Source organism: Falco rusticolus, chromosome 1 (assembly GCF_015220075.1).
Source record: "Falco rusticolus isolate bFalRus1 chromosome 1, bFalRus1.pri, whole genome shotgun sequence".
Lineage (NCBI taxonomy): Eukaryota > Metazoa > Chordata > Aves > Falconiformes > Falconidae > Falco > Falco rusticolus.
This window is the reverse complement of record NC_051187.1, coordinates 27,082,918-27,107,016: the sequence shown is the minus strand read 5'-3', so window position 1 is coordinate 27,107,016 and position 24,099 is coordinate 27,082,918. Positions and strand designations below refer to the sequence as shown.

At 53.7% G+C, this 24,099-nt stretch overlaps 2 protein-coding genes across 6 annotated transcripts in view; one reads left to right on the top strand and one right to left on the bottom strand.

Annotated features, from left to right (window-relative positions):
- Window positions 1-8,991, bottom strand: part of AIFM3 (apoptosis inducing factor mitochondria associated 3) — a 53,761-nt gene extending 44,770 nt beyond the window's left edge. For all 4 annotated transcript variants that reach the window (XM_037375247.1, XM_037375248.1, XM_037375249.1 and 1 more), the window contains exon 1: window positions 8,774-8,991. The gene's annotated coding sequence lies outside the window, so the exon portion shown is untranslated. The remainder of the gene's footprint in view (window positions 1-8,773) is intronic.
- A 2,223-nt stretch (window positions 8,992-11,214) lies between these two features.
- LOC119142369 (caspase recruitment domain-containing protein 8-like) lies at window positions 11,215-23,577 on the top strand. 2 transcript variants are annotated; one of them, XM_037375241.1, is made up of 11 exons: window positions 11,215-11,743; window positions 12,235-12,279; window positions 12,566-12,636; window positions 13,059-13,124; window positions 14,014-14,075; window positions 14,157-14,377; window positions 15,674-15,954; window positions 16,565-16,690; window positions 18,773-18,917; window positions 20,121-20,162; window positions 21,801-23,577. In XM_037375241.1, the coding sequence occupies exons 1-11, from the start codon at window positions 11,437-11,439 to the stop codon at window positions 22,061-22,063; spliced, it is 1,629 nt and encodes a 542-aa protein (XP_037231138.1). In that variant the 5' UTR covers window positions 11,215-11,436; the 3' UTR covers window positions 22,064-23,577. The 2 variants fall into 2 exon arrangements, with proteins under 2 accessions (XP_037231138.1, XP_037231139.1); XM_037375242.1 differs by having other exon boundaries at window positions 11,286-11,743; window positions 15,695-15,954.
- The last annotated feature ends 522 nt before the right edge of the window (window positions 23,578-24,099 follow it).

The window sequence follows — 24,099 nt, the reverse complement described above, 5'->3', positions numbered from 1 at the left end:
GGCAAAAGCCAAAAGGTTCTTGGTAGAATTTCAGCTGCTGCTACCCAAGGAGAAGCTGTCTGGCTGCCCACAGCCTCAGTCCCAGAAAGCACATAGAGATGTTTCAGAAAGTCACCCAAGACTCAGCTGGTTGCAGAAAGGCACCAAGCTGACCTGCCAGACTGACTCATGAGACACAACAGGATCGTGTCACCACTAGCGGCATCCAGAGATACTGATCTGGAGCTGGATCCTGACAGAGTCATAGCCAAAATCCCCCCTTTGCTAGGAAAGGGAAAAAAGCTCATACACAATGTGATGTAACTGAACCCAGGATCACCTGTAAAACCTTGCTAGCTCTTGAAGGGTAATGGATTGACCTATACAAGGTCATGCTCATGCCTCAGTAAACCAGTTCATAATCTGTTCCTTGAACAAATCGATCTGTGCTTCACAGCTGTACAAGAACACTTTCAGCATCTGCTCAAATTGGGCAACAAGGAGCTATTCATCAAAATATGAGGCAACGGTTGTGGTGCTGAGGAACATACTATCCCATCTCTAAAAACTCCTGCGTGAATGGGGAATCAGCCTTGCAACAGGCTGTATGCAAACAGGGCTCCAGCATCACCCACAGAGAGCACTGCCTAAGAGCATACACCCTGCTCCCACACAGAAGAAACATGGAAACCGATCCAACATGAGAAATGTAGAAAACAATCCAGAGCTACTAACCTCAAGCGCTTCCACTGCAAGGCAGTAAAACTGCAATATTGCAACATCAAGTTCTCACTGCAGGTAAGGTACATAAAACCAGAAGGACCATGCAGCTGAGCCCAGATGTCCACCTCTCTGGCAGTGGCCAGCAGCACTCTGACAGTGCCACAAGCAGGCAAGAACAAGGCAGACACATGGTGACTCTAGCCCATGTTTCCTGCCAGGTTCAGGCAACCCATGCACAGATCAGGATCCAGAGCTTGCACAGTTTTTTAAAGACAGCGCAGTACTGACGGTGCTATTAACAGCGCTGTATTTACTCTCTGCTCGCTGCTAAAGCCCCAGGCTCCTATTTCAATTGAATGTTCTGCTGTGACTCCAAAATCTTTTCCAAATGGTAACATGGTTAAGTATGTAAGTATACAATATGTCATAGGTAAAACTAGTATTTTTCCCCTGAGCATTAGTTTGTGTTTATTGCAACAGTGCCATTTTATCACCTGGCTACCAAGGTCCATCATACTCAACGGCAACATCTCACAGTCAGCATCTGCTTTGCTGCTGTGACTAATTCTGTATTGCCTGCCTGGAGATCTGGCACGTGTCTGAGCACTGAGCTGTGCCCAGTGACATGGGCATCTCCCAGACATACCAGTTTGCAATCCAAGCTAGCTCCGGCTGGGTGTGTCAGCTGGAGACCTCTCCACCTGGAGCACTGAGCATGGACACTCACGACACTGTTCACAGGGTCACCTCAGCCATGATTCACCTGCTATGGAAGGAGGCCCTGGTACATGCGGACACCAGCTGCCACTGTGGCCCCTCCTGGCTCCTCCAGATCTCCACACTGAGCTTTTAGCTGCGCCCTCAAATTTTTATGGATGTTGTTCCGAGCCGAGTTGCCCCTTGCCGGCTGACCCTGGCCAAGTCAGCCCCGCATGCCACCAGAGGGAGAAGTGGGGAGAGAGGGCTGCTTCTCATCCTTTTCCCACTTGCCCAGCACAAGCCCCCACCCCTGGCCCATTGGTGTCCTCCCCAGCACCCTGGCCAATCTTTTGAGAGGGGGGTCCTGCCACCTCCAAGGGCAGCTTTACCCCCTCCTCACCCTACTGATCCCCTGCTCTCAAGCCCTGGCCCCCACATCTTGCCTCCCCATATCATATCCCATCTTCTCTCCTCAGTGATGTGAGGGCTCACAATGTCAGCAAGAAGAAAACTGATGTGATGTCCTTGCACAAGGGACTGGTGGGTGTGAGGCCAGAGAAGGCAAGGGCTGTGGTGCTGACTCACCGCTTGCTCCCAGGGAAAGGAGCCTGCACTAGGGCTGGACCATGGGCCCACAGGGCCTGAGGATGGAGGAGTCAAAGATGCTAGAACAGCTGACAGCTCCCAAGGATACTGGTTGTGGCTACCAGAACAAGAAACATCTTGACCTCTGGGTCTTAGAATCCCAGGTCCTCAAGGCTTTGCAGGGGCACAGCCCCCAGTCCTCCCACAGCTGCATCTCCTCCACTGCCCTATCCTCCTCTTGGGCTAGACTCAAGACAACCCTGGGGCTGCCAGGGGCACAGCTCAGGTTCCCAAGTTCTAAGAGCTCAAGAATATGACCATCCATCCAAGGCAGCCAGGCAACAATGGGAGCATCCTGCCACCACCAGCAACCAGCCTCCAGTCTCCCAGGCAGTTCAGGATCACGTGCTCAGCCAGACTTCCTCCTCTCTTGATTTCTGCTGGGGACAGGTTCACCAGGTACCACTGCCTGGACGTGTTCCTTCCCACAGCTGGAAATGCCTGCATGATGTCTGCTGTGGGTCCAGCAAACCAGGCTCCAAGGCCTGTGTGCTGGCAGGGATCAACAGGCTTCTCTGCTCCACACAGATCTCCATCACAGCTCAACTCTGCTTTCTTTGCAGTGCTCTGCAGGAAACCTGGAGGGAGCCCTAGGATGAAACCTGGGAGAGTGCCTGGAAGATCTCTGAGGAGATTTCTGATTAGCCACTGGAATTCACTGTGACCAAGTGGGATGTCTGGGACTCACTCTGTTCCCAAGGAGATGACTTCTGTCTCTACATTGACATCAGCAGTCTGGAGGAAAAGGGCTGCATGTTCATGGAAAGCCAAAGTTCACATGAGTGAGGATGCAGAAGATCTCTTCCAGGACACACCAGGATCTCAAAGCAGATGTCAGCAAGAGTTACCTCCTAAGGAAGCAATTTCCTCAGGATGAGGAAGAGACCTTCCCCAAGGTCAAGGAAGAACTTAGTTTAGAGGACTGAATAAACCCACAATGGAGAAGGCAGGAACGATGGGCCCCTGGGATGCCTGCTTCCCAAGAAAAGTGGGATAAAAGACCTACCAAAGAGACCTGACCCCACTCGGCAGCTTTTAACATGGGGAGGGCAATATGGCAGCCCCAATATGGTTGTGGTCATGACCCCGCTGGCCTTCATCTCCTATCAGGATGGCACCTCTTGCTCTGCACCTTCTGCCCAGGCAGCTGCATGTCACTCCTCTGCCGTTCAAAGATGTCCTCCTTGCCATACACACGGCATGTCCAGCATTCACCAAAAGGGCACCAAGACACTTGGGAAGAGGTTGGGAGGCTGATGTGCCTGCAGCAGGAGGTCCTGCAGCTGTTAATAACAGGCATCACAGGCTGCATTTCAGCCTTGCAGGCAATAGGCTGAATCCCACACCTGAGAGCACTGCACTGAAGAGCTGTTGTGTAGCCACAGAATCATGGAAGAGTTTAGGCTGGGAAAGGTCACCAGTGGTCATCTAATCCAATTCCAGCTCTGCACAGGGTGTGATACCAACCTGGATCTAACATTAATCCTGCCCTAAGCTTTGGAGAATGGACCCAATGCCATTCATGACATGATAAAACCCACTAACATTTGAGGGTCCGGAATGGTACCAGGCCTTTTTAAATGAGTATCAGTGGAAAAAGCTGAGACATGATGGTCTACAAAGAACAAGAAAATCCATTCTTGGCAGCTGGAGACCACCCCAGATCTCCCCATCCACACCTTTCCCATTGCTAGATGCAGCACCCATTAGAAATGGGAAGTGGAAATGTTCAAAGATGTTCACTCTCTCAACAGTTTGGAGCACCCAATGGTCTCCTGCAGGGACTGGGAATGACATCTTTTCTCCCAGGCCTGTCACTTCTCGGGTATTTTGCCATGCCTGGAAGCCCCTGAGATGCCTCCAGGGGAGGGAGGGAAGGGGCTGAGCAGTGCTGGTGTCCTGTGGAGCCACAGCAACCCTGGGGTCTGGGCAGCAGGTCTTGCTCACATGCTCAGGAAACAGCTGATACCCAGTTCTGAGGTCAAGGAGGAATTTTTTGCCCTGGGCAGACTGGCACAGGTCCCTGGGATTTTTTTTTCCCTTCCTCTGTAGCACTGAGCATGGCCCCTTGCCAGGGCTCCTCAGGGCCATTTCTTGCCAGAGATTCCCTGCTGTTGCAGGACCAGGAGTCCAGCTGTGTCCATGATCTTCCCACTTCTCCTCTGTGGCAGCTTTGTTTTTCTAGTTTTTGGACATTTGTAGCGTAGGTCTTCTAAGGCAATGTCCTACAGCTCCACTCGCAACAGGAGCTGTTGTTTTTTAACTGCCCCTGCATACAATAAAATTTTCTTTTCATTGTATCTCAAGTTTTGTCATCTGCAAACATATGCCTATGTCTGCCTCAAGAACCTTGTCCTTCAGAAGCATTATCAATTACTGCAGATAATTTTGGGACTCACAACGATGTTATCACTGTTTGAAGAACTCATCACTTTCTTCTCAGGACATCCTTCATGGATGTCTCTGAAGAGTCCATGTCAGAGTCATTTCTTTCCTAAAATAGGCCTCACCAAAACCCTTGTGCTCTCTGCACACTTAGATGGCACCAGCTGCCGCAATGCACCCAGGTCTGAGAGAAGGCCCTATGGCCAGGAGAATGACATCAATGGAGGCACCTGTACTCGGGGATACCATCCCAACCAGACACCTGGAGTTTTAGGAAGGTCCCTGATGTCTATCAATAACAGCCTTTTTCTAACACACTTACTGCTCAGGTGAGAGATTCTGGCTGGTTGTCGCACATGGCTGGTTATCCATCTGAACACTTCATCCTGGACAGAATCGATCTTCAAAAATAAGAAAACAAAACTCTCCTATCTGCAAGCCTGGTCACAATCTGCCCTGTGCTCCTTGGTTTCTCACCTACCAGCATGCAATGCCATGTACACCAGGCATGCCAGGGAACAGAGGACACACAGCAGCTCCACATCTCCTGGAAGGCTTGCTTGCCTGCACAGAGCCTCGCCTGCTCTGCAGAGCAAGGAGGACCGTGGGCCTTTTCTAGCCAGTGAGACCTGGCTCTGCAGGCTGCGCTTCCCGAGCAGGAGCACAAGGGGAGGGGGCGGCTGCAGGCTCAGAGCATCTGGTGGCACTCTCCATACTTGCAGGGAAGAGCTGGCTCCGGCTCTGGTCCCGCTGTGGAAAATAACAACGCTTGATCCTAAAAACGTACCCTATCTACCGCAGAGCTGCCTCCCTGCCAGTTCTCCTTACATGCAAAATATTGTCTTTAACATGAGGCCCAGGAGGAGCCATGGAGCAGTCCCAGCAACAGACCTATTTTGGACACACCCTACAAACAAAGTGAAGCACAAACCCCACCACAGCCTCTTTGGCAGGTCCCACAAAGCACAGCCCCCATAGAGCCACCCCTTGGGCGCAGGGCACCTCCCCTGCCCACGGGGTCCTGAACTTCCCTGGGACCCAGAGCCCTTATTTCCCACCCACCTCCTCACCCTGGGCATGGACAGCCAGCAGCAGACCCGACTCCCAGCCCCATCATTGCACCATGCATCACCCTGTCTGGCTCCATCCCAGCCAGGTACATACACACCCTGGCTCACCACATACCGCCCCCCACCCCGCCAGCCGCCCCCCCACATCACACTCCTGGTGTCCTCCTATGGTAAGGGCTGCCTGTTTCTCTTTTCTGGGGATTTGTTCTAGTTTGATTCCCACCGGTGATTGTCAGAACTATGCAGTGGGCCACCAGCCTCCACCACATCCTCCCATGGCTCGTGCAGCAATCTTAGAAATATTTAAGAGTGGTGACTGCACGTCCCCCTGTGTCTGATGAGCACATCCAGACTGTTCTCTTCCATCATATCTTGAAGATCAGCTCCTGTTTCACTCTCTGTCCTCCTGTGCACAGCCTCATGCTCCACTTCTCCATCTGTATCAGTGGGGCAACTCCAGCCACCAGCGATGCATCTCACCTCTGCCCCCTCAGCAAGTTTCAGCAGCATCTGCTGCTTTGTGGGCTGAGGCCATTAATAAAAATATCTAAGGTGGATCCCAAGAGTCCCTCCAGCCCAGTGGCCAGCACACCTGCCTCTGCTCCAGTACCTTCCTGGCCCCCTGTACCCCTGGCATGACCCTCAGTACCCCTGCCATGCTTCCCTAGCCACGCCAGGGACCAGGCTCCAGCCCAACAGCACCTTCCCACAGCTGACATGCTTCCCTCCACAAAAGCGGCCAGTCTTCATGGGCCACTGGTTGGAAACAGTCCCAGTGCATCCCAGCACAGGTTGGCAGAGCAGGAGCCAGCGCAGACTCCACAGTGCACAGACTGCGTTCACCACAGCACAGAGCAGGCAGTGGTGAGACAGCATTTGTGGTCTGGTTGTTGCCTGAGCACAGCCGCATCTACAGTGTCACCCAGCCTACAGGCACCTTCCTGCCATCTCCACCGACCTGCAGAGACAACTCCAGTAAAAACCAAGGCAGCTGCTGGCACAAAGTCCTGCTGACACCCTGAGCTGCCTGCAGTGTCCCTTTCTGCCCACGTTTATTCTCCACCTGCTGCACCACCCTGGGCACAGCCAAGCTGCCACAGCCCACAACAAGGAGAAACTCCCCAGTTTAGCATCAGGAGTTCCAGTTCCCTGCGAGGTCTGGCTCAGCAGAGTCAAACTGCCCCATCTCCAGGATAAACTGGGCTCTGCTGCCAAGGAAAGCAGGTCTCTCCTCTGGATACGGGACTCTGAGCACAGCTCAGGCATAGCCAGAGCATCTAGGGTCCCCAAGGCTCTTCCCCGCACCCCACGGACCGTGCTATGTGCTCTTTGTTATCAGGACAAAATGCAGTGGCCCTGACCCGGGGGAGGTGCACAGGGTTCACCCACCACAAGAAAAGCCTGGAAACAGTCAGTGGGAAGACACCCAAGTCACACAAAAGAGAGCATGACAGAGGATGATGTTTTCAGGGCAGGGAAAACTTATATTTTTAAAATAATTTTGGGGTGAAAATAGATGGGTGTCCATCCTGAAGCTATCATTTTTTTAAGGAACTGCACTACAAAGGATGAACACGGGGCTCCCACAACTCCCCAGCACCTGCACAGACTGGCCGCCCAGCATGGGGTGCCCTGCAGGGAGGAAAACACCCTCCTTACTGTAGCTGCCTCCCATCCCTCCACCTCGAGAATGCTGCACCCACACTGTCACACTGCTGCACAGGAACCCCCTTCTCTCCCCTCCCCAGCACCCCAGCCTCCCCTTTACCTATCAAGGTCTTCACTCCCCCTTTTCCCCCTGGACAGCTCTCCGGCCAGTTCCTCCTACCCTCTGCCCACCCCTCCTGCTCTCAGGTTCCTGCCGTTTCCACACTCAACCCAACTCTGCTGCCTGGACCCCACTCTGGGGGTCCCCCAGCTGCTGACACCCAGCGACTCTGACACCACCAGTGCCCCACCGCTCTCCTCCTTCCCCTACTGCTCCTTCCACCACCTTGCTTCCTTGGGAGTCCTCAGCCCTTGCCCACTCCTCAGCACACCCCTCCTCACCAAACCTTTACCTCTTCAGCTGCTTTCTGGCGAGGACCAAGATCTGCTTTGCACCCCCCTGGTGCAAACAGTGGGTTTGGCTTTGCCAGGTGATTTGCTTTTGGATGGCCTCAAGAAACAGAAACAAAACTCACTTGAGCTGCAGGAAGCTGAGAGCCGCTCACAGCCCCGCCAGTGAGCTGCATAGCTCACTCTCACGGAGGACAGAGAGGGATGCGTCCTGGCACACTTCACTTTGTCACCTTGTCACCAGGAGTTTGTGTCAGCAGCAGCACAGAGAGCTACAAAGCTGCCATTTAACGTGCCCCGCCAGCTCCCGAAGAAGCGCAGCAGGAACACTGTCAGCCTACAATTAGCCACTATTGCTTTACTGGCTGCTGCTTCAGCAGTTCACAGGCTCCGGGTTAAAGGCTCACCCAGCAGCACTGTCATTGCCACCCCTCCAAACACGTCCTCTGCAAGCTCGATTGGAAATAATTAAACATGAGATTTTATTCAGATCTCAAAGTTATGGCAATAAAAAGTGCAAATGCTGAAAATTCACCCCAGGTGCAGACTGCAAAAATCAAAACATTTCACAACACAAACGAGTTTTAATTCTCATTCGCTCTATTATGGGCAGCCAAGTCCTCCTCTTGCTGGTTCTCACTGCCAGTTCATGACGGCACAAGAGAAAACCGTGTTCCCTACGGAAGCTGCACGCAGTGCAAAAGAAGTTTATCACAGCAATGCTTTCCAAGACTAAGAGCTAAAGAACACCACCACCGAATTTCAGCTTCTGTTCACTGCACTCAGAATTGGATGTTCCCTCTCAAAGGAGACCGTGCAGTTACCCACACTTTTGCTGATCCCGTTTACCCACGCACTCACGCGAAGGCAGATCTGCACCTGCACTGTAACCGCTCGGGCTGCCGGCATCTTGCCAGCCCCCGCGGCTGCTGGGCTGTGAAACCGGGGCCGTTTGCCCCGGTGGGATGACAGTCCCCCAAAACTGGGACAAACAAACTTGGAATACACGCTGGGGGAGGGGGACAGGGACCCCAAAACCGGAGGTTCAGAAGAAACGCGGCTGTTCCCCTACAGCAATCGCAGCCCCTGGGGTTTTTTTTCTTCCCCCTCGGAATCCTTAAGCAATCGCTGCATCCCAAGAGATGCGAAAACAAGCAGCGCTTCCGCGCCGCTGCGGCGGCCCACGGCCCCCTCGCCCCCAGCCCCGGCCTTACCGGCAGCTCCCGCTGCAGACGAGCCTCCGGGTCCGCTCCGGCGCCCCTCGCCCCCGGCACCCCCGGTACCCCCACGCCGGGGGGCAGCGGCGGCTCGCTCTGCCCGGAGGCGCGGATGCGGTCCTGGGCAGAGCTACGGGCAGCGGCCCCACACCGGGACCGCTCCAACCACCGCTCCGTCCCCCCCGCGGACAACCCCCGGGACGGGTCCCTGCAGCCCCCCCCGCTTACCTGGGCTGTAACGGCAGGGGCGGGCGGTGGGCGGGAGCGCGGCCGCCCCGGGGCGGGGCGGGGCGGGGCGACGGGGGGACGGAGGGGCGGGGCGGGGGAGCGGAGGGGCGGGGCCCGGCAGCGGCAGCGGAGCGCGGGTGTCCCCGCCGGCCCGTCCCACGGCTAGGGCACACGTGGCGTGGGTGGCCATGGTGGCCCCGGGCACCAAAGAGGCGTTTCTGCTCCCACCTGGTCAAGCAGGGACCGCATCGCCGCCGGCAGCCGCGGTCATCCCTGCCCTCTTGGAAATAACCTGCCTCATCCTTTCCCAGATCACTTGTTTCACATTTTCCTTCTTTGGTTTTACACTCCTCTGCTCTCCCCTTGGAGGCAGGGATCTCTTCCTCCTCTTGCCTGCCTGGCACCTTTCTGTTCTCCCCAGTAAATTATTTTCCTTCTCCATCATCTCTCTCCAGCAGAGTGTCTGCACCTCTGTGAGCCTTATCTTATTGTGTGCCCCAATTACGTCCTTTATTTTTCTTCTATGACTTTTGAGACCACCCTGGCTACAGAGGAAGGTCTTTTCTCCCTCAGAGATTGTCTTGGGTCACTGCTGTCTTACACTCTGACTGTAAGACCCCCTGAGGTTGCCCAGGTTGTTCACTGCCTTCCGATGTGTGGCTTTAGTTCCTTGCTCCATGCTCCAAACGAGACAAGAGGCTGAACTAGGCTGTTCTGCTGTGGGTTTCACTGCTGTTAAAAAAACTACCCACGGATGGAGCCTGCAGATGCAGGAGCTCCAGGGAGCCACATGCCTCCACAGCTTTGCAACAGCAGCTGTGCATCCTCGTGGAGCTGCCTCCATTTTAAGGCAGGAGAAAGGACATCAGGTCTGGGTACGTCTGCAGGCAGTGGAGCAGGAGCATCTCCGCACCTGGTGCTGTGCCTGGCTGGGGCATGGTGCAGAGCTCATCCCACAAGATTCACTGCTGCTGGCAGCAGAGACCTGTGGCAGCCCACGGCCACCTCTGTTTCCCTACGCAGCATGCAGGATTTTTGACCTCTGGTGTGGAAAAGCACTCCCACGCAGCTGCCAAGCAAACAGCAAGGATTGGGCCTTGGAAGGAGTCATTAAATTGCTTTGCAGGGAATTATCCCAACAGTGAGCTCTGTTGGTGAGCCATGGGCGGCCAGGCTTGCCTGACACTACAGGCGTACAAGATTTGGGGCTGTTTCACTGCACCCAGGGGTGGGACGGTGAGACACCAGCAGCACTGTGGGGCTGTACTGCCCCAGGAACAGCAGGAGACGCGGCTATGACTGCAATGGGGTGACTGGGCTAGAACAGGGACCCATAATGGCAGGGTGTGTGGGCAGCCTGAGTCCTGAGGGATGGCTGTGGGCCCTCCCTTCCCCATAAATACCACAGAGCTGTTGGGCAGTGTGTGACCCCATCATTGCCATCTCCTGGAGGGCAGCCTTGCGCTCTGGGCACTGGCTCCATCACCCTTACACCGCTCCTACATTGAGCACTGCCTGGACCACAGCGTCAGCTGCTGAAATGTCCTCGTTCCCTCTCTGCCAAGGCAGAGGGAACCCTTAAGGTTGCTGCCAGGTCCTGCCCCTCCTGCTTGGTTCCTGGGCTGCCCTGGGGACCCTGGGGCACGTGGCAGAGTGCTCAGCCATCCTGGGGCTGCTGGTGGGGGCAGTGGGGGTGGTGCGGTACTCACTGAGGGGGGCTGACAGGGCCATGCCAGCAGTGCCAGGCAGCTGCACACCACATTGCCTGCCATCAGCTCCCTGCCAGCTCTGCAGGGATCAGGGAGACAACAACCTGCAGCCGTGCTCCTCTCACCACCCCCAAATTAAACCCCACCACCACCAGCACTGCAGGAACGGGGACAGGCTGGTCCCACACACAGCCTGGGGCTGGCAGAGCTGTGTCCTGCCCAGCCCAGACACACACGGAGCTGGCAGGAAAGGGAGGGCAGGGATGTGCTGGGGAGAAGGTGAAGGACAGGCACTGGCATGACCCTGTAACCCAGCAGGCGACTCTCTGGCACCCCCAGACCTGCTTTCTAGGCTGGATCCAAGCCACTGCTGCACCATTCCCTTGGGAAAAAGCTCTGCCCTTGCCTGCACAGCCCTAGCCTGCCTTTCCCCGCCTTCCCCGGGGAAGGAAATTCTGGAAGAGGAGCCGGGTGGGAAAGAAGGGGAAAGAGGAGGTAACAAGGGAAGGAGGTTGTGCGAATGGAGCAGCCCAGGGGAGAAAGCCTGGTGCAGGCAGGGAAAAAAGCCCAGGCAGGCAGGGCAGAAAGACCAGTGCAGGCAAGGAAGAAAGCCAGGTGCAGGCAGGAGCTGTGGGCAGGAGGAGGAGTGCTTAGCTGAGGCACGAAAATGTTTTGACAGCAGGCCAGCCCTGACGTCATCCAGAGCTTTCGGTTTCTTAGGAAATGACAGACCCGGAACTCAGATCTTCTGCAATAGCTGGAAGAGACACCATGGCTGAGCAGCAGCCCACAGCTGACAGCCCCGGCAAGTTCTCCGTCATAATTAGGATTCAGAATAGCAAATCTTTTGCAGTGCCAGTGTCTCTGGACGACAGTGTGCACGAGCTTAAGGCCAAGCTGAGTGCATGGGACTCCTCCCTGACCCCCGACGGAGTGAGGCTGATTTACAATGGCCAACCTATGGTGGATGACATGACCCTGCGACAGTATAACATCACACCCAACAGCTCTTTGTTCTGTATAAGAAGATGTAAGTGCAGGGTGGCCTGGGGGAGGTGGGTGAAGAGCGGGGAGTGGGTGCAGACTGGGGTGTCTCCTGAGGAAGGACCCCTGGCCAGGACCGCAGGCAGGAGGGAAGGGGCAAGGCAGCTGCAGCTGTGTGTGCACCTGGGAGCTACCAGAGTGTACTTGCACTGGAAGGTGGGAGGAAGGCAGGAGGGAAAGGAAGGACTTTGGACCTGGAAGCTGAGCAAGAAATCTGCTTTCTGCATGGCAGTGGGGAGGGATGGAGAGGTGGAAGCTGGGAGTGTGTTCTCAGCCCCACAGTGTGCTGCTTTCCTGGGATGGGCAGCTGGGTGGGATTCCTGGCACTGGCAGCTTAGTGCGAGTGGGCACAAACCAGCAACAAAAGGTTTCACAGCAAAGGCGTGAAGAAGAGGGAGAGGGTGGGCAGAGGCTGGGATACTCCTCTGGACATGACCTGTCTCCTGAGGTCTCCTCTGCTTTGTCTTGCTGTTGCAGTGCGAGGTGGTGGTGGGTATGTTGACTATGCATCTGCATCTTCAGGTAAGGTCATGCCCTGGTCCTCACTGACAACCTGGTGCATCAGGGCTGGTGGAGCTGCACAGTGATGAGCGTAGGACCCCAGCTCAGTGGATAGTGGTGAGCGTGTCCCAGCTACAGTTCGTGGAGGAGAACATGGAAGTTGTGGTAGATGTGGGAGCATGCAGTGGTACATGAGGGGACCAGTGTGGCTAAGGTGGTCAGGAAGGGTGGGTGAAGGCTGTTTGAGGATGGCTTCTTCTCCCAAATATGAGGCAAAAATGACGTCTTCTTGTTGTTCTGGTCACAGGCTTAGCCCCACAGGCGCTGTCGGTAGGCTTGCACAAACCTCTGACAGACGAGGCCTCGAGGAGCACAGAGGTGAGGTCTTGCAAGACACAATGCCTGAGGCTGGGGTGCCTGAGCAAGGAGCGCTGCACCACAGGGCTGGGGAGGAAAGCACAGCTGTAGCATGTGGGCTCACAGTCTGCAACCCCCCTGCGGACGGCAGGCTTGACATTGCCCGCTGCCACTACAGCACCTCTCTGGGTGGTAGGAGCTGGTCGACACTGCCCTCAGTCCCAGGATGGGGATCCCACCATGCCGGCAGGTCTGGCAGGCACAGCTCCTGCACCAGCCTATTTCCCCCCTGCAGGAGTGGGGAGCAGGGCCAGTGCTACACTTGATGCCGGGGATATTGCTCCTGCTCTTAGAAGACCCCTCCTCCTGACTCCAGCAGTCAAGCACAGCTGGAGGAGAGAAATACAACTTGCGAGTGCTTTCCCCTATGTTTCCCTCTGCAGAAGAGCTATCGCTGCGTGAACCTGGCCTCACCACGGCCGGCAAAGTTCTGCTGCTGCATGGTAGAGGTAAGGGCTTTGCCGGTCCTGGCAGGGCACTGTCACACCCAAAGGAAATGGCACAGCAGGATACCTGGGACTGACCCTGGCTGTCACCTGGGAGGTTGGATGTGCCTTCAAAATCTGTTATTCACAGGAATTCTGCATCCTCTGGAAAAGTCCGGTCCCATTTGCTATGCTAACTCAGCACAGGCTGCCCCAGTTTTCAAGTTTGTGGGAAGACAAATTCCACTTCCTTGCATCCCACATTTTATTCTCGCTGCTGAATTTCATCTGCCTGTGGCCATTGTCCTCTCTGCTGATACACCATGGCAGAGGGGGGATAGACCAGGCTTCACTCACAAGAAAGTCAGCAGCCAACAACATTTTTTCCCTCAGGAAATGGAAACTTTCCTATCTGGAATTCCCACTTGCAAAATAAATCCTAAAACTGAGTAGGTGCAACATGTAGTTTGGGACTCTCAAGCTGCTGTGTGTCCACCTGTTATCTTTCCTACAGATGCTTGGGGGATGTATGGACTAACTGATGCCTTCCCCACCCCAGTGGCATCTACTTAATCAGTCCTCTTTGCTGTGCCTGTGTGCAGGGTACTTTTGGGCACTGCTATGGGGATCCATGTAAAAGGGGTCATGAGCCTCAGACATGGCCAATGCTTGTTTTGGATCCCAGGGCAGAGGAGCTGCCAGTCAATGATTTTTCTGGCCTCTTCACTGATGAGAGTGATGGCATTCTGGGCAGCGGGCAGCTGCTACTGATCCCCTGCTGCTGCTTGCGAGGCTCCAAACTCCCATGCCAAGCTACACTGTGCTTCATGGTAAATCCCAGCGTGTCTCCTGCAAGCAGCACCCAGTGCAGAACACCCTATTCAGTCCCAAACTGTCCACACTTTTGTTGCAGAATCTTCCAAAAGTGATGCCGGAGATAATCAAAGACTTTTCCGAGTTCCACACTGGGTACCGGTAAGAGCTGTCGGGTAGTGGGAGCACCTTTCAAAAGCCCTGTCTCAGGTGGCATAAGCCTGTCTTCTCTCCCACCTGCAGAGCTTACCTCCCTGGTGCAGGCATCTTCCAGTGCTCCATCACGGGCCTCAGCTTTGAAGTGAATTCAGAAGTGACCATCACCTACAGATATGACACCTGGACTGAGCACCTGAGCAAGGCTGACCAGGAAACATGGATGCCCGCTGGACCCCTCTTCCACATTGAGGTGCAGCCCAGGGTCGTGCAGACGGTGTATCTCCCCCACTTCATCTGCCTGGCAGGTACAACAGCTGCAGGGACCTGGGTCTCCCCACCCTGGCGACATATCCAGCTCCTTATAGATGTGTCTCCAGACAGGGCCAAATTCTCCCTTCCCTCTGAGGTCCTCTGTACTCCCTTGTGTTCCTCTGTTTTGCCTTGAAGGTATCCTTCATTCTTCTCTCACTTTCTATCAAGCTTTTCCAGTGGTCCCTTCCCCCGCTCCTGCTCCACACCACCAGCTCCTCCTTGCCTGCCCTCTCCTCCCAGCTACTGTGACGACCCCCATACACTACCCCAATCCAGCTGTAGATCAGCCCCCAGGCTCTCCTGGAGAGTTTCTCAGCCCTCTGCTGCATCTATGGCAGCTGTGGATGGCAATGTCTGTCTCTGCTTGGCTCCACTGGGACAGGAGCTGGCCGGCTGTGCCCACTCACAGGCTGGACCACTCTGGGGTGGGATGCAACAGGTCAGAGCTGGCCCAGGCAGAACAGCAAGTGGAATGAAATTGTCCATTTTCACTCAGGCAATATGAGGAGTCACAGGGCTTGGATCTGAGCTCTCTGCACTCTAGTGCTTTTAATGAACCACTGTTAATGAGTGGAGGAGGAGCACCAGCACCCATGGCTGGGCTGCAGAGTGTGCAGAGGAGTCCCAGTCCCCTGTGCTGGGGGGCCCTGACACAGGCACTGGGTGTGCTGGCTGAGGGACTCTTCTGGCAAATCCATGTCCTCTTCCAAAACAGAGCATGCTTCTTGTTCCATGGCTCCGTCTCCCACCCAGGGCCTAGCAAGCAGCCATGTCAGTCAAGAAGTGGCTCTACACACTCTTCACTGACACCGCTGTGCTAAACCAAATGTTGTAATTATATTAATCTGTCAGGTTAACAGCTAAGTGTGCTCCAGAGATAATCCAGGTGACTGGCTGTCAGCAGAGCTCTCTGACCCAGTCATCCCTAGGGATGTCACCTCAGAATGTTTGGGCTGTTCTGGTGACCAAAAACTGGAGTGAATCACCACACAGCAACCATCTGCCTCCCTGGTGTGTGGTGGTGTGATGCTTGTATACAGGATGCTGCATGGGTGCGGTCTGACAATTTTCACGGTCCCAAGCTGTCACCTCCAGATACGAAGTTTTCTGAGCCTGCAGGAAGATTGCCAAAGGCCTGCAACTCCCTGCCAGACCCCAAAAGCCCAGGACACACATGGGACTTAAAGCAGAGCATGTCATTGTGTATGACGTATGTCTTCTTTCTGCTGCTAAAGCCTTAAAGAGGAGGCAGCCTGAGGTGGTACCAGGACGACTAACCAGAACCTCAGTGCCTTTGCTGTCTCTTGCAGAAGGTGTAAATACCAGCCTATGCTCCATTGCCCATTTTGAATCTGAGAGGATGACCCTGAAGAAACCAACCAGACTGATCGCTTTCTCTGCAGTCCTGGAGAATCCCAGCTTCTCACTGCTTGGGGTGCTTTGGAGGAAGTTACGTTCAAACTTAAATTCACTCCCTATGCACTCCTTGGTGCTGATCTTTCAGCAGCTCAATGCTGCAAATACGACTCTTCACCTCTACCTGATCCCAGATGACAACTCTGTGAAGCAGGTAAGACGGAGGGAGCTTTTCTGGGTTAAAAAAGGATATCTAGGGTGGCTGCAGTAGCGGGGACTGTATTTGATAAGCAGAGATGCCTCCCAGTTTTTCTGCCACCAGCATCTGATTCACATATGGTCCTGTGTCCCCCATCTCCCACCACAGGACAGCATCCTTGCTCCTGCCTCCTCCACTATCCTCTTTAATGGATGCCTCCAGGAATCTCTGTGTTTTTGTCCAGGACTGCATGTCCTAGCATGAGCGAAGCCATGGCACGGGCTGCTCTGCCACACAGAGCAGACGTAGGACTTGCTGGTGACTGCCAGGCATGACAATAGGTGGCTGCACACCAGTGGCTCTCTGTTGTGTGCAAGCCCTTACCCTCTTTCAGAGTGGCAGTGCTTTACGCTGCCCACGTTCCTGTCTGCACACGGTAGGCTCCTGCCTGCGCTAGCGGGAGCTGCCAGCCCCTGCGGCACAGCACTGCCTGTGATGCACACCCAGTAGTCTGCTCTGACTGGGCTACTCTCTTCTTGACTTTCCAAGGGCTACCCCAAATTCACAGCTCTGGTTGTTTTGTTTTCTTTTTTCCTTCCTGAAAAACAATGCTTGATGTTTACAGGCCATTGAAAAACAAGAGAGGAATTGGAATTCAAAGTTTATTCCCAAGCCTCCTCCACTCAACCCTCTGTTCTTTGGCTGCGTTTACCAGGTGATCAGTACAAAATTTGTGGTGATAATGCCTGAAGTAAGTGGGATTGTTCCCTTTTGTTTTTTTAAAGTGAAATAGAAAATAGAAGTCTCTGTCTTCAGCCATATTCTGCTACCAGAATCTGTCTCATGAGGCCCCAGAGCCAGAGGTGCAGGCAGCTGTACTGTTTACAAGTGGCAAAGGTATTTCACAATACGCATCCCCAGAAAGAGCAGGGAGCACACACCAAAGCCCAAAAGGGGCTGCATTTGTTTTCCCTTAGGGCAGAAAGCATGATGTAGGACTTGTTGGACTTACCACAGCTGCATATCAAGAAGAAATTTCAGAGGTGTTGACTCAGGTGTGGTCCCAAGTCCTTCATCTTCCTCTCCTCTGCAGTGAGTTTCCTTTAGCTTAGCAGCAGAACTGGAAAGACACTTTCTCTCTATGCCATGAGGATGTGACATGATTTCTTTCTCTGTTGAAACTCCATTTGAGGATTTCTGACTTTGAGCACCATGCCCTCTGGCAATCAGACTGCAATGGCTGGGAAAATCTGGGAAGATTTGGCCATTTAGTCCTTGTGGTTACTTCTTTTAGACAGAAACTTGGGACATCCTGAGAGCAGCTGATTGACAGTCCAATGGCATGTTCATGGCTGGTTATGAAAATCTCCTTTCATAGGTCTGCACTCCACCATGAAAAGGGAATCAGAAACTTAGGTCGGATGGGACCTCAGGAGGTCTCTGGTCCAACCTTTTGCTCAAAGCATGTGAGTTTTGAAGTTAGATCAAGGTGTTCAAGGCCATGTCCAGTCAAGGTTGAATATCTCCCAGGATGAAGATACTACAGCCTCTCTGAGTCTCTGGTCCAGTGTTGTAACACCTTCCTTGTGTTTTTTTTCCCCTGTTATCTAATTGGAATTTCCCTTGCTGTGCTCTGTTTGCCTGTGCCTGCTGCCTCTTGTCACATCACTGTGCACCTCCGGGAGGCTGGCTCTGTCTTTTCTTTAGTCCCCCTTCACACAGTTAGAGACAGTGATCAGTCCTCCCCGTGACTTTCTTTTCTCTGTGTTGAACAAACCCAGTTCCCTCTGCTTCTGCTTGCATATCATGCATTCCAGCCTGGAGCTGGTCTTGCTCCAGGATGTCCATGTCTTTCTTGTACTGGGAAGCTCCAAACTGGAGCTGGTGCCCAAATGTGGTCTTACAAGCACTGAACAGAGGGAAAGAATCCCTGACGTCACTGTGCTGGCTGTGGTCTTGTTAATACAGCCTGGGGATGCAGACTGCCTTTGCTGCCAGGGCACACCACTGACTCCTGTTCAACTTGCATGCGCACCAGGACTCCCATCAGTTCTTCCCTGTGAAGCTGCTTTCTGTGTCCACCCAGAGCTCAGGCTCTTGTCTGGTGTGAGGCTATTCCATCCCAGACACAGGACTCTACATTTACCTTTGCCAAATTGCATGACCTTCCTGCCAGCTAAGTTCTCCAGCCTTTCCAGGTTCCTCTGAAAGGCATCCCTCCCTCCAGCTTATTCATCACTCCCCCTTGCAGCTACAAACCTCTGCTGAGCTGAGCACAGCCCCAGACAGGCAGGGCCTTCAGGTTAATTGCGAGAGAGTCTTAAACCCATGAGCCACAAGGTAGAGTTTGGGTTTCCCACTTCCTGGACTGACCAAGTGGTAACTGGTCACTCTGCCTTGAAGAGCAGTTGTGAAGATGACAGACCCAGGCTCTTGGCAGTGTCAGGCAAAAGCAGTAACAGCTGTGAAGTTGCAACCTGGGAATTTAAGGCTGAATGTTAGGAAAAACTTTATCACTTGGTGGAGATGCAGCCATCAGAGGAGGTTAGAAGGTGGTGAATCTCTGCTCTTTGAGCTTTTGAGTACACAGCTAGATAAAGTGCTGGCTGAGCAGATCTAGACTTGACATTGGTCTGTCTTTGAGAGTTACATCAGATAAGACACTCCAGAGGTCCCTTCCAACCAAAATTTGAGATATTGGCAGAACAGCAGAGTCCTGACGTACGTCTTCCTTTTTTTCTTGCTGGTAAGGCCAAGAAACACAGGATGATGTGTGTGAATTCACCGCAGCTCCCCACAGTGAGAGGCTCAACTTGTTTCTTTACCATTACAGGCACACTTGCCGTTTTGCTACAAGAGTCCAAAGGAGCAGCAGCTCTTTGTTGAGATCTACATCAGGAACATGGCAGAGGAAATTGGACTCTTTATGACAGACACACGCAATGGCGCTGTGGTCTGGAGGGCATCACTGAGATCAGGTAGGACCAGCAGGTCCCTACAGGTGCTCATTCACCTTAGCAAAAGCAGAGGTGCACCACTCAAGCAGACCTCACCCATTTTGTGGTCATCATCCACCTGTCCTGCAGGGAAAGCAAACCATGGGTGTACAGCAACTGGCCACTGAAGAACAGGGATCTGAAAGGATACCCCAATGTCAGTAGGCTGGAGCTTCAGATTTCATGTAGAGTTTCAGATGCTGGGGTTTAAGAGAGCGTGACAGCACTATTGGTGTCTCTCTGCTCTCTTGGTTAATGTTTGCATAGAAATCTAACTTATTTTTAAAAGCCTGTTAATGTAATGAACACCCATGGATGTGCTAGTGCAAACACTCTGTGATGCAGACAAGGTAAGGAGAATACCAAAATGTTAGTGAAAATCAGCATCTTAAAAACCTACATGTTCCAGCCAGCACTACTCTTCTAGATTTGCTAAGTGCAACAGCAGTGTGTGAAACAACGCCCAGAGCATACAGGATCAGGGCAAGGCCAGGTGGACCAGAGTGCCCTCATCACGTGTCTCTGCTCACAGCAACATCACAAACATGGCACCCAGCAAGCCTGCTGATGGTGTGGGGACTGCTCTCTTGTGGCAGCGAGAAACCATTGCTTAGAGCTATTCTGCTTTAGGGCTGGCTGTGCTGGCTCGGGTCCCATGTAGAACTTCAGTCAGGACAGCAGATGATGGAGGCAGGAGCAGGGTTAGGAGTGGTGGGTGCCAAGACTCGTGTTCACGTGTCCTCGGGGAGGACAGAGGTGCACCCAGCTCCAAGAGCTGCAGGCACCTCACTTCCACGCCTCTCTGCCCAGCTGCTGCTGGGCCAGCTCAGCAGCCACCACACATACTGTTAACTTCAGGCAGCAGCACCCACCGGTGGGGTCCGCTGTGGGAAAGCTTGGCAGAGGAGCTGCAGGCAGCAGCATCTCACAGGCACAGGGTATGGTACTGCTCAGTACGCCTTGAGACCTCTTCATAGTTAGTCTAATGCAGCATCCCCTAAAAGTAACACCTACAGCCATGCAGAGCCCAGGACCTTCTATTGAGTTCTCCACAGGTGGGCAGGAACAGCAGGAGGAACACCTAAAGGCTTCATGAAGAATTAGGCACCTCAGGAAGGTGTCGTGGAAGATTAGGCACGGTCAGTTCAGTGGCGGCATATTCAGTGATCTCTCTCTCTCTTCCAGGTGATATTAATCTTCCTGCCTCTGTCTCCAAGACCTTCTCAGGTCAGTACAGTGTTTCAGAGCTGCATTCCTAGAGTTTGAATCTATTTCTTTGGAGCTCACCAGCCTCTGGTTTAAAGCAGATATCAGCCTCTTTTCCCATCCTTATGATAGTTTCTAGACAAAAAGCCTTGAAAGCTGCAGCCTCAAACTTTTGCTCCCCCCTTACTGGCAGCATGCTCTGTGCCACGTGGGTGGGTAAAGTGGCATGGTGCTGGTGGCCTTCCAAACTGGTTTGCTTTCTTTGGGGACAGACATGCTGTTGGTACAGAGAATGACTGCAGCTAGTACAGTTCATGGTCCACAAACACTATTTCATCAGTGTTCTAGCAGGTGGTACAGCTGCTGTATCCCATACAGCCAGCCTGGCGGCTGATGGCCCCTGTGCCGAACGGGAGCATTTTCCAAGGGACTGATGTCCCTGGGAAGGAGCCTGCGACCAGGCATTGGCAGAGGGGACAGCAGGGCCACCTTTACAGCAACTCCAGGAGTTTCTGGCCAAGGGGCTTTGCTTTCCACCTGCTTCAAATACAGTAACAACAACATGCTGCCCAGCAGTTCTACAGGTATTCTCCCAGCCTAATTTCTCCATGGCCACAACACTTCATCATTACCTCTTGCATCACATCTTACTAATGAAAGGCCAGATCCAAGAGGACACCCAGGCAGCTAAGTCACAGGTTGAGGCAGATAGGCTCAGATAGACACAAATTTGGACATTTCAGTGTTACTTCTTTTTGCTGGCCATGCATGCAGTCACCACATTGGCCTACAATCTGCCCAAGAGCACCAGGAGAGTAGGGTGGCAGACAAGAGCAAGGGCAGGGCAAGGGACAATGGTTTTAAACTGAAAGAGGGCAGGTTTAGGTCGGGCATAAGGAAGAAATCTTTTACACTGAGAGTGGTAAGATGCTGGATCGGGTTGCCCAGGGAAGCTGTGGGTGCCCCATCCCTGGACACATTCAAGGCCAGGCTGGATGGGGCTTGGAGCAACCTGGTCTGGTGAAAGATGTCCCTGCCCATGGCTGGGGGTTGGACTAGGAGATCTTTAAAGGTCCCTTCCAACCCAAGCCATGCTGTGATTCTACAAGGAGATGCCTGTCTGTGTGCCCACTTCAGCCTTGTGTAGGAGGACTGGGTGGAGGTTTGGGAGGAGAAGCCAAGCAGCGCTGCCCACTGCACTGACCTGCAGCTTGCTCAGTGCCCCGCTGGCATTGGCTGCCTTTCTGGGCTCTGTTTCTTTACAAACTGCTTGGCAGTCCTGTGAGATTTCAGAGCCTTGAGCAACCTTGTGCTCTGAGTTAGGAGCTCCTCACCTTGCAGGGCCAGGGGAAGCACAGTAACTTCATGCCCAGACACTGTAGGAATCCAGCTGGGGACAGTTGCTGGCAGCTGATGGGAGCTGCCACCTACCTCACCTCCCTCAGCTCCCGCCCCCTTCCTTGCTGTGCCTCCAGTGCTCCCACCACCGGTGCAGTGGGTGCCCATCCTTCTTGGTGGAGGAATGGAGACACGTGGCTGTGGGGCAGGGTGTACAGCCATGGTGTCCACTGTCTTAGGATGCCACATCCTGCAGCGTGGCACTCAGCTGTGGCTGCCTGGCCATGTGCAGCACAGCAACATGAGTTTGGTATCGGCTAGGCACAGCCTTCATGAAGAAGTACAAGACTGAGCTTTGCTCCAGGATGAGCCAGCTGTCTACCATTCTGCTACACTTACGGGATGTAAACGTCATCAACAGTGAAGAAGAAGAGGAGGTGCAAAGTCAAGTTACGCATCAAAGGAGGAACCAGGTTTTGCTGGAGCTTATTGAGAAGAAAGGGCTGGAGGCCCAGGAACAGCTCTACTGTATCCTCCAGAAGAAAGACCCATACCTCATTGCAGACCTGGAGAAGTCCAACTAGGCCTGGGAAGGCAGGCCGCTTTTGCTCCCATTTCTCAGCTTACGGGAGCAACAGAAGGGCAGTCAGGTTTAACAGCGTATGGATCCTCACTTTTCAAGGCAAAATCCACAGTGCAAAGCAGCGATAAGCTGTCTGAACTGTCCGGTCTCAAGCCTGCCTTCCTTGGCTGACTCAGCTGCCAGCACTGGACAACCAGTGTCATGCCAGAGACTGGTGAGAAGCTGCTGGAACAAGACACTTTGATTCCTGGTCCAGTGCCAACACCTTGGACCTGTCTACTTCCATGAGACAGGGCCTCTGCCTCTCCAGAAGCTCCATGCAGCTGCTAGCAGAGGAGCTCCCATCGCAACAGATCCCTCCAGCTCAGCCTCCCTGTCCTCAGTGTCCACGGGCACCTCTCACAGCTGGAAGAGAGGAGCTGCTTTACCAGGCAGAGCTGTCTGCAAAGGCTTCTTCTCATGTGCCAGCCACAGCAAGCCAGAGATGTTGATGTGAACCCATATTAACATTAAACCTTCCCCTCGTTCTGCAGTCTCATTTACCCAAATGACTAAAACTCACTGAAGGAGCAAACAAACATCCTGACTCCAGCAGCAGCAGCTGTGTGAAGGAGCTCCTCCCAAAGAAGACACAAAAAAGAGCACAGATACTAAATAAAGGTTCATGCATCTTCAGGGAAACTCCAACTCAATGACAGCCCCTTTACTTCCAAAAGAAAATCAGCAGATTATTTTTATATCCTATTCTTTGCATCCATAAAGTCACTTCCTTTCTGGATCATGTAGATGCCTTCACTGATGGCATCCTCCTGCTGTTGAACACGCCAGTCAGGGCAGCAGCAGTCTGCTCTGGTGTCCAGTATCTAAGAGGGTTTTTTTGGTCAAGCTCAAGTGCAATTCAGACTTGCCTAAGTGGAAACAGCAACACAAAGGAGCTTCCAGGGAGCGTTGAGTGAAGCGGTCCTCACCGTATGCTCCATGACACTGCTGTCTTAAGTATTGCTTTATATTTATTCCTCCTCTTGAACCTGGAGCACATCGCTGCTGAATAATGCTATAAGAGTGTGTCTCTGCCCCGTTAAGGGTTGACGCTCTTCAGTGCAACTAGGGATAGTATGAAAAGGAGGAAGCTGGGAACAAGACCATGCAGGGACACAGACCTGACCAGCAGATGACAAGGGAGGCAGTGAAGGGGACCAGACATCACCACTCACACTAATTCCTTGGCTATCCAGAAACCACACTGGGGCTGGCCCTTCCAGGATGATCTGCCTGGGCTTCCCAGCTGCTGAGTGTATGATCCAGGGAGACCCTGGACATGGGCTGGGAGGGGTGCAGGAAAGGACCTGTGGGCATGGGAAGGGGAAGCAGGAGGAACAAAACAAGGGGAGGCAGAAAGTGGTACAAAGGGGGCCACTCAGGTATAAACCAGGGCTGGTTGGCTGGGCCCTGTGCCTGATCACCACAGTCTGTCCTATCTTTTTATATTTTCTTATTAAATGTTTTTTTAAACTATTTGTCTGCCTTGCCTCACTCTGCCCAGTGCGAGGGTGTGCTGCAAGGGCCAAGAGCCAACTGCTGGTGAGACCTGGGTCTGATTCAGGGGACCTGGTGTCACTGCCTGGAGTGAGTGGTGTCCCAGTGCAGCTACTGGAGTAAGCGGGGTCTTTAACCTCCAGTCATGGGGTGGGGATGGTGTCCCCAAATCTAGGTACTGGGGGGACACACCAGTGCGAGGTGAAGGAGGGGCTCTGCGTAGCAGGAGCTGGACCCTGTGTCACAGCCTGCGTGTCTGGCGGGGGGGCAAGAGTATCTCCCAAAACCGTGGGGGTGGGGTGTGCCTGTGTATTCACCAGCAAAATTGGAGCTGGACCAGCTGCTGAGTGAAGGACCCACGGGGTGGGGCTGGGGTCCAGGCAGGGGTGCCGGGGAGACAGAGGGGCCACGCTGGCGCTCAGGGGACCCGAGAGCACACGTGCTTGTGAACCGCGAGCGTGTGTGTGCCAGCACCAGTGACCTCCCCCGCCCCTGCCACCC

Coding starts and splice junctions, on each gene's coding strand:
- LOC119142369 (XM_037375241.1), top strand. CDS start 11,437: ATGACAGACCCGGAACTCAGATCTTCTGCAATAGCTGGAAGAGACACC. Junction 12,280..12,565: donor CTATGCATCTGCATCTTCAG/GTAAGGTCATGC, acceptor TTCTGGTCACAG/GCTTAGCCCCACAGGCGCTG. Junction 14,378..15,673: donor CCACTTCATCTGCCTGGCAG/GTACAACAGCTG, acceptor CCAGAACCTCAG/TGCCTTTGCTGTCTCTTGCA.